Below are 10,000 nucleotides of genomic sequence, written 5' to 3'. Positions count from 1 at the left end.
GGAAGCTGCCGCGGCCGCCGCCTCCTCCTCCTCCTCCTTGTCCTTCTCCCGTTGCCTCCTCCTCTCGATGCGACGCTCTCGCGCCTCCAGCTCCTCCTGCGCCCCCTCCCCCACCAGGAACACCTCCTCGCCCACCCTGGGCGGCCCCTCCGTGGGGTTGTGGTCGTAGGAGAAGAGGCGCAGGTTGGGCAGGTGGCTCAGGCTCGGGAACTGGCTGATCTTGTTTTTGTCCAGATCCAGGATCTCCAGGCCCTCCATCCGCAGCAGAACTCGCGGGAACTCCTGCACACAACAGTCAGATATTTCAGCTAGTGCAGCTTTAATGATAATTCACACAACCTACGGGAACTCCTGCACAGAAGTCAATATTTCAGCTAATGCAGCTTTAATGATAATTCACACAACCTTCGGCAACTTGTGCACAGAACAGTCCGATATTTCAGCTAGTGCAGCTTTAATGATAATTTACACAACCTTAATTATATCTCACATAACCTTAGCATTCATGATATTTCACCTAATGCAGCTTTAATAACCGGGAATTAGGTCCCATTTCTCATCCCAAAACTCAGCTTTAAATGATATTATTCATTTCAAAAGCTAGCCATTATTCGACCCAGTTTACGCCAGGCCTTTCAAAACCCGGGTTTAATTAGGACTTAAACTTTTAGCTTAAATAACATCTCATACAGGCCAGTTTTAATTAACACCGTACATATCATAACTATGCTTTAACTGCCACTGGCAGTGGTGGTCTAACTGCAATATAACGTGTAAATACCAGTCTCACCAACTCTGACTCTGCAATACACTTGGCAGTAGTCGGTACACTTATCGTGCCCTTTTTAGCACAAGCTGACTAGGTTCACCATTAGCGCTTCTTGCCTCTGACTAAAACACACACACACACACACAAACACACACCTCAGAGAGAGCGTGCACATGCACACACACACACCTCAGAGAGAGCGTGCACACACACACCTCTGACTAAAACACTTTCTGGCTCAGCTGCGCGTCGGAGGCTGGGCTCTGTGCTGGGATTGAGATCCAGGGTCAAAGGTCACATTCATGAAGAAGTGTGACACCATACGCTCAGACGCACGAGCCACTCTTCCAGCCCACACAGCTGGGGTGGAGACGAAAGGGTGGTGTAGTGTGTAAGTGCATTCATGCAGCTGATGCTTTCCCCTTAATGCACACACACACCCCTTAAGGTGCAGTAAAACCATATCAGACCTTTGGCTCTGAAGCGCCTTCATCACATTCTATCAGAGTAGTTGAACTTCATGGATTATCATTGTAGCTGTGCGCTTATGCTTTATGTGATTAATGCACACTCCAGATACTCACACACACACACACACACACACACACATAATACACCGTTGGGTCAGAAGTAAGCTATAACTATTAATGACACGTTAATGAACTTGATGAACTAGAACTTAAAGTTCTAGTCGTCACATAAAGGAGTCACTCTGCTTGACAACGTTTCCATCCTGATAGCACTGACTGAAATAGCTGCTGTCCTGAGAGGACACAGGACTCTGGGGCTTTCCTGGGCTCCGTAATGAGCAACTAAAAATGTCCACGCACGGCTGTCGAGCTAACCGATCGGGAACCTTCAAGAAGGACGGCCTGCCATGCTGCAGCACAGCGAGGGGGGGAGGGGGGGGGGAGAGAAGCGGATACCTGCAGAAGTTCCGACAGAAGTTCCGACAGGAACTTTACAAGAACTATTGAGGCCACTAATGGTGTAACAGTGAAACTTGACTCGAACCCTCTGTCACAACAACAACATGGTGATGTCATAAACATGGGACTTTACTTGGACCCTCTGTCACAACAACAACATGGTGATGTCATACACATGGGACTTTACTTGAACCCTCTGTCACAACAACAACATGGTGATGTAATAAACATGGGACGGGAGATGCAATTAACATGTCACTGTCATGTTATTAATAATAATAATAATAATTCATTTGATTTGTAACGCACTCTTCATTCAGAAGAATCTCAGAGTGCCAACATATTAGAAACTAACTATAATAATACAATAAAATAAAAATGAGTTAACATAAGCATAATAGAAAACTTTTTAACATTTTAACATAAGATTTAACACAAGGCCAGAAATGCCTTCCTGAATAAAAATGTTTTTTAGTCCAGCTTTAAAGGAGTCCAGCGTCTGCGTTGCCCTTAGGTGGTCAGGGAGGCTGTTCCATAAGCGTGGCGCTGCCGAGCAAAAGGCCCGGTCGCCCATGGTGCGGAGCTTGTTACTATTCTCAAAATGGCCATGACAATTCTCAGAATTCTGGATGCCATGAAATGCCATAATAAGCTGTCACAGTATCAAGTATATTGAGACCTGTCATATGGAGTTCATTTCGTATTGTCACTGTCCATAATGATCATACTATTATTTCACTAGACACTGGCAACTTGTGACGGAATATGACATCTACCATGAAATGTGTGTGACACTGTCACTCTTACTCCAGGGGGTGTGGAGTAAAGTGTCACTGGTAAAGGTTCATCCAGTACCACCCCTCTGTGTATCCATCTCTCTGGCCATGTGCTCTGTAACTGGGATGTTGTTGCCATGGTGTCCGTAACTGGGATGTTGTGGCTCTTGGAGCTCAAAGATGTCCTCATTCTCCTCTCCATCCACTGTCCTGAACCTGACTGAACTTCATGACTGTTCCGATTCCCCCTTCATCATCTGTGAGCCCTTCATCGTCTGCTACCTGTGTGCCCTACACTCTACCTCACAGCCTTCATATTTCCCACATCATCATCATCACTACCTTCTTCATCTTCTTCATCATCATCATCACCACCACCAGCTTATTCAAAACCACCATTCTCATCATCATCATCATCATCATCCCCTTCTTCAAAATCACCATTCTCATCATCATCATCATCATTATCATCACTACCTTCTTCATCATCATCATCACCACCACCAGCTTCTTCAAAATCACCATTCTCATCATCATCATCATCATCATCATCATCATCATCCCCTTCTTCAAAATCATCATCATCTTTTTCTTCAACGTCATCATCCTCATCTTCGTGTCTGTTCCCTACCTGGGCACACACCAAACAGAACTGACTGTGCCATAAATCCTGGACCTGTAGCTTGACCCGTGCCGAACGCTGCTGTAGTGACACACACACACACACACACACACACACACACACACACACACACACTGGACCTGTAGCTTGACCCGTGCCGAACACGGCTGTAATGACTTTGCCCTACCTGGGGGGCTTCCCACCAAAGTCAACCACTCTCCTAGCACCTCAGAGAGAGCGTGCACACACACACACATACACACACACACACACACACCTCAGAGAGAGCGTGCACACACACACACACACACACACACACAGACACACACACACACACACCTCAGAGAGAGTGTGCACACACACATACACACACACACACACATCTCAGAGAGAGTGTACACACACACACACACACACACACACACTCAGAGAGAGCATGCACACACATACACACACACACACCTCAGAGAGAGCGTGCACACACACACACACACACCTCAGAGAGAGCGTACACACACATACACACACACACACACCTCAGAGAGAGCGTGCACACAGACACACACACACACACACACACACCTCAGAGAGAGCGTGCAGACACACACACACACACACACACCTCAGAGAGAGCGTGCACACAGACACACACACACACACACCTCAGAGAGAGCGTGCAGACACACACACACACCTCAGAGAGAGCGTGTACACACATACACACACACCTCAGAGAGAGCGTGCACACAGACACACACACACACACACCTCAGAGAGAGCATGCACACACATACACACCAAGGGCGTCAGCAGCATTTTGAGAGTGGGGGGGACATATTTTGGCGGGGGGTCTGGGGCTTCTCCCCCAGAAAATTTTGAAAGATGTAGATGCAATTTCCCGCATTCTGGTGCATTTACCATGTTTTTAGATAGAAAATGATCTCTCTCTTTCACCCCCCCCCCCTGCAATTACTGACTACTATTATGTTCTGGTAGACTGGGTAAACCAGCCCGGTCTGCAATCTTAAATAAGATTGAGCTTGGTCTGGTGATAGTCAGGATAATGTTTTGGTGTAATACACAGAATACTGACACTGACAACTTTGGCACTTTATTCTCCATTTAATGAGAGCAAAATATTTAAAAGGAGGATTTAAAAAGTCGTTAGAAAAACTAGCATGTTAGCTAACGTTAACTCCAGATTAGCTCACGGTTGTTATGGCAATACAAAAAACCACCAGCATTTTTTTTTAGCTACTTGAAAAAAACCTCCTGGTCATCGCTTTCTGCCCGAAACAGACGCCTAGGTCTGAACACGGCCAAAAGCACAACATATTTCAGACCCAGATTAAGAAATCAACAAATACTGTTCCATAAAGTATGGTATTGCCTAGTGCTAGTTTTAGGTAAATAGCTTGCTTATCTAGCTATAACCATGTTTGCAGAAGGATCTTTGTGACTTAATGCTATTACAGCCAGAGAATGTCTCATAAGGGTGCTTTGGCCACTAAAGGGAAAACTTGGGCAATTCTGACTTACTTTCCTCTTCCTCGAAAAAACCTCCTTATGTCCATCTCGTCTGTGGGACAGTCTATGTCTGAAACCAAGTGCTAGCTGCTAGCGAGACACTTCGATCAAGGAGTATTGGAGTTGAATCTGCGTGCGTGAAGTGTAGGAAACCGGGAAAACGCGGAGTGGATTTCTATTGCTATGGGTATTCCCCCTACTGATAAAATGGAACGGATTTGATTGTGAAGCAATGGTAAGAAAGAACGCTGGACTAGTAGACCAGTCATGCACTAATGTTTTGAGGGCAAATGTGGGGGGGTCCAAACGACTTTTCTTTTAAAGTGAGGGGGACGTGTCCCCCCCAAGTTATATTGTGGTGACGCCCATGATACACACACACACACACCTCAGAGAGAGCGTGCAGACACACACACACACCTCAGAGAGAGCGTGCACACACATACACACACACACACACACCTCAGAGAGAGCGTGCACACAGACACACACACACACACACACCTCAGAGAGAGCGTGCAGACACACACACACACACACCTCAGAGAGAGCGTGCAGACACACACCTCAGAGAGAGCGTGCTGGGGAAAGAAATTGCTGTTGCCAAAACCTCTGAATGATCAAGGACCTAACATCCTCACAGGCACAGTGCTTCCAACATGAGATATGGGCGTGATGTTCAGTATTTATCTCATGTATCTGATGTTCACACACACATACACACACACACACACACACACACACACACACACACACACACACACACATGTATCTCATGTCTCTGATGTTCAGTATGTATCTCATGTGCACACTCTGAGGTGTGTGTGTGTGTGTGTGTGTGTGTGTGTGTTTGTGTGTGCGTGTATGTGTGTGTGTGTGTGTGTGTGTTCAGTTTATTTATCTCATGTCTCTGATGTTCAGTATGTATCTCATACCTCTGAATGATCAAGCACCTAACATCCTAATGTTATCACAGGCACAGTCCTCACATCATGAGATAAATACTGAACATCACTCACATCATGTCAAGTACAGTACAATTGGGAGACCTTTACAAAACATCACCAGATAATATAGCAATAAATCTGTTATATCCTGCTCCAGAATAGATAATGTATACTATATAATGTGAGGGAAGGTGAAACAGTCATGAAGCTAACGGCTAACTTAAATTGAACGGAAACAAATATCCACTATTGTAGATTCCTGTAAACTACACCAGAAAAGATCAGGTTCTAGTCTTCAGTTGGGCATGCCTCTACTGAGAGTTAGGCTCCTGAGTTAGGCCCCTGAGTTAGGCCCCTGAGTTAGGCTCCTGAGTTAGGCCCCTGAGTTAGGCCCCTGAGATAGGCTCCTGAGTTAGGCTCCTGAGTTAGGCTCCTGAGTTAGGCCCCTGACAGCCAACCCTGAGGGGAAACCTATCAGCTATATCACCATTCTCTGACCCTGATCTCGGAAGTAGAGCTAACTTCTCACCAGTAACTGACCTTGATCTAGGAAGTAGGCCTCACTTCTCACCAGTAACTGACCCTTTCCCCCTAGTGCCTTGATCTGGAGTGACCTCAGACGTCTCCTGAGCGTCTCTGTTCCACATGAAGGAACCCCTCAGCTGGTAGTCTAGTCTCTGTTCCACATGAAGGAACCCCTCAGCTGGTAGTCTAGTCTCTGTTCCACATGAAGGAACCCTTCAGCTGGTCGTCTAGTGAAGGAACCCCTCCGCTGGTAGTCTCTAACCGTAACCCTAACCCCTCAGCTGGTCGTCTAGTGAGTATGTCGTAGTCTCGTCTCTACTTGTGAGTATGTGAGGAATGTGACTTCTTCAAGCAGAATTAATTTAAATAAAGTAACAGTCTGGAACAAATGAGAGCCTATTTTGGTCCAGTCTGGGGCTGGAGCCTGCTCTTTCTCTTCCTCAGGGAGTCTTCAGTGCTCCTGGCTTCCTGTTTCGAGCTTCAGTGGCCACCATCGTCTGACACACCAGCTCTCGCACTTAGATATTGCTTTATACTGTACACACCAGCTCTCTCGTATTTAAATACTGCTTTACACCGTACACCCCATCTCTCTCGTACGTCGCTTTGGACAAAAGCGTCTGCTAAATGACTAAATGTAAATACTGCTTTCCACCGTACACACCATCTCTCTCGTATTTAAATACTGCTTTACACCGTACACACCATCTCTCTCGTATTTAAATACTGCTTTACACCGTACACACCATCTCTCTCGTACTTAAATACTGCTTTACACCGTACACACCATCTCTCTCGTACGTCGCTTTGAACAAAAGCGTCTGCTAAATGACTAAATGTAAATACCGCTGTACACAGTACACACCATCTCTCGTACTTAAATACCGCTGTACACAGTACACACCAGCTCTCGTACTTAAATACCGCTGTACACCTTACACAACAGCTCTCGTACTTAAATACCGCTGTACACAGTACACAACAGCTCTCGTACTTAAATACCGCTGTACTCCGTACACAACAGCTCTTGTACTTAAATACCGCTGTACACCGTACACAACAGCTCTCGTACTTAAATACCGCTGTACTCCGTACACAACAGCTCTCGTACTTAAATACCGCTGTACTCCGTACACAACAGCTCTCGTACTTAAATACCACTGTACACACACAGTGTCTCAATTGTGTAGGCCATGGCACCTCACCCACATCCTGCATTCCATAAGGGGACAGTGCAGACAGACAGGGGACAGTGCAGACAGACAGGGGACAGTGCAGACAGACAGACAGACAGGGGACAGTGCAGACAGACAGACAGACAGGGGACAGTGCAGACAGACAGACAGACAGGGGACAGACAGACAGACATGGGACAGACAGACAGACAGGGGACAGTGCAGACAGACAGGGGACAGTGCAGACAGACAGACAGGGGACAGTGCAGACAGACAGACAGGGGACAGTGCAGACAGACAGACAGGGGACAGTGTAGACAGACAGACAGCAATCATTGAATGGGAGCTGTAGGCCTTCAGGCCTCCAATGAGATGATGCCATAGACCTGGAGAGCAGCATGTCACTGTCAGCCAGTCAAACCCCAGGAGCAGCACTGTTAGTGACCTTTAGTAACCTTTAGTAACCTTAGTGTACTATTAGTGACTAGTAACCTTAGTAACCTTTAGTGACCAGTAATCTTAGTAACCTTTAGTAACCTTAGTGTACTATTAGTGACCAGTAATCTTAGTAACCTTTAGTAACCTTAGTGTACTATTAGTGACCAGTAATCTTAGTAACCTTTAGTAACCTTTAGTAACCTTAGTGTACTATTAGTGACTAGTAACCTTAGCAACTTTTAGTAACCTTAATGTACTATTAGTGACCAGTAATCTTAGTAACCTTTAGTAACCTTAGTGTACTATTAGTGACCAGTAATCTTAGTAACCTTTAGTAACCTTAGTGTACTATTAGTGACTAGTAACCTTAGCAACCTTTAGTAACCTTAGTGTACTATTAGTGACTAGTAACCTTAGTAACCTTTAGTGACTAGTAATCTTAGTGTACTATTAGTGACTAGTAACCTTAGTAACCTTTAGTAACCTTAGTGGACTATTAGTGAATAGTAACCTTAGTGGACTATTAGTGACTAGTAACCTTTAGTAACCTTTAGTAACCTGAGTAACCTTTAGTAACCTTAGTGTACTATTAGTGACTAGTAACCTTAGTAACCTTTAGTAACTAGTAACCTTTAGTAACCTTAGTAACCTTAGTGTACTATTAGTGACTAGTAACCTTTAGTAACCTTAGCAACCTTAGCAACCTTAGTGTACTATTAGTGACTAGTAACCTTTAGTAACCTTAGTGTACTATTAGTGACTAGTAACCTTTAGTAACCTTTAGTAACCTTAGTAACCTTAGTGTACTATTAGTGACTAGCAGCCTAGCGACATTAAACTGTAGCTATGCTGTGGTTGGATCAAAGTGACATCCAGGTCCTGTCATCATTGACCTATACCTGGAACCGGTTGCCATAGAACCACAGTCATGTGACAAGTCATGTGACAGTTATATCATGGTCATATCGCAGTGACATCATCACATAGCGCCTACCTCGAAGCGGTTGCCATAGAACCACCGTCATGTGGCAGTCATGTGACAGTTATATCGTGGTCATATTGCAGTGGCACACACACACACACACACACACACACACACACCTACCTCGAAGCGGTTGCCGTAGACCCACAGGCCCCGCAGGGCCTCCATGCGCCAGAGGTCAGAGGGCAGGCTGCGCAGGCGGTTATCCCCGATCTGCAGCGAGCGCAGGTGGGGCAGGTCGTAGAGCTGCTTGGGGAAGCGGTTGAAGTAGTTGCTCTCCACCCAGAGGCATCGCAGCGCCTGCAGGTTGCGCAGCTCGGGCGGCAGGCTCACCAGGCGGTTGCTGCCCAGGTAGAGGCGGGTGAGGTTGAGCAGCTGGCACACGGTGAGCGGCACGTCCTCCATCTTGTTGAAGTCGAGGGCCAGCGTGCGCAGGCGCTGCAGCTGCGTGATGCGCTCGGGCAGGCGCCGCAGACGGTTGCCGCACACGTACAGCTTCTCCAGGTGCTCCAGCCCACACACCTGCCGCGGAAGGCGCCGGAACTTCCTGTAGCTGAGGTCGAGCACGGGGTCACCGCTGGCCAGCAGCTCGTCCACGCCCAGGGGAAGCTCTTGGTCCTCCTCTTCTTTCTCCTTCTCCTTCTCCTCCTCCTCCTCTTCTTCTGACTTCTTGATCACTTTCTCCATCTCGCCGTCCTCCCCCTTCCCTTCCTCCCCCTCTTCGCCTCCTTCCCCTTTTCGAGACGAGTTACCCATCACCAACAGATAATGTGTCGAGTGTGTGTGTGTGTGTGTCTGTATACTCCTCCTCTTTTCTTTGAGAGTTGATGTGTGTTTGTTTGTCTTTCTATCTTTGTATGTCCAGTGTTTGTTTGTTTATTTCTGTTTTGGTTTTTGTGTGGGAATGTGTGTGTGTGTGCCTGCCTGTACGTGTTTGCGTGCAAGTGTGTATATATTATCTCTGTGTCAGTGTGTGTTCACATGAGTGTGTGTGTGTGTGTGTGTGTGTGTGTGTGTGTGTCTGTCTGTGTGTGTGTATGTGTGTGTCTGAGACAAAGTTAGTCTCAGGACAGGGCTGGAGGACGCTGTGCTCTTTGAGGCCGTGCTGAAGCAGGGGTCTCATTGGTCAGGAGAGGATGCCCATGGGAGAGCTTGCCTGAGGGGACATGCATGGTGGCAATGGCCCCTGTCTGCGGAGCTTTGGATCCAACTCCCACACACACACACACACACACACACACTCCCACACACACACAGCCCCACACACACAGCCTCACTGTCAGCAAACCCTCACACACCCTCTCACAACA

At 46.8% G+C, this 10,000-nt stretch overlaps 1 protein-coding gene across 1 annotated transcript in view; it reads right to left on the bottom strand.

Moving 5' to 3' along the window:
• LOC105904224 (leucine-rich repeat-containing protein 10B) overlaps positions 1–9,525 on the bottom strand; it is a 10,313-nt gene extending 788 nt beyond the window's left edge. Inside the window, exons 1-2 of the mRNA XM_031562259.2 lie at positions 8,814–9,525; positions 1–282 (exon numbers count right to left, since the gene is read on the bottom strand). The exon at positions 1–282 is cut by the window's left edge and continues 788 nt beyond it. Coding sequence (XP_031418119.2) covers positions 1–282; positions 8,814–9,446 — 915 coding nt within the window. The 5' untranslated portion in view covers positions 9,447–9,525. The remainder of the gene's footprint in view (positions 283–8,813) is intronic.
• Positions 9,526–10,000: the final 475 nt, after the last annotated feature.

The sequence above is a fragment of the Clupea harengus genome, chromosome 3, assembly GCF_900700415.2.
Source record: "Clupea harengus chromosome 3, Ch_v2.0.2, whole genome shotgun sequence".
Taxonomy (NCBI): domain Eukaryota; kingdom Metazoa; phylum Chordata; class Actinopteri; order Clupeiformes; family Clupeidae; genus Clupea; species Clupea harengus.
Note: the sequence above shows the minus strand (reverse complement) of the source record. Positions and strands in the feature narration are given on the sequence as shown.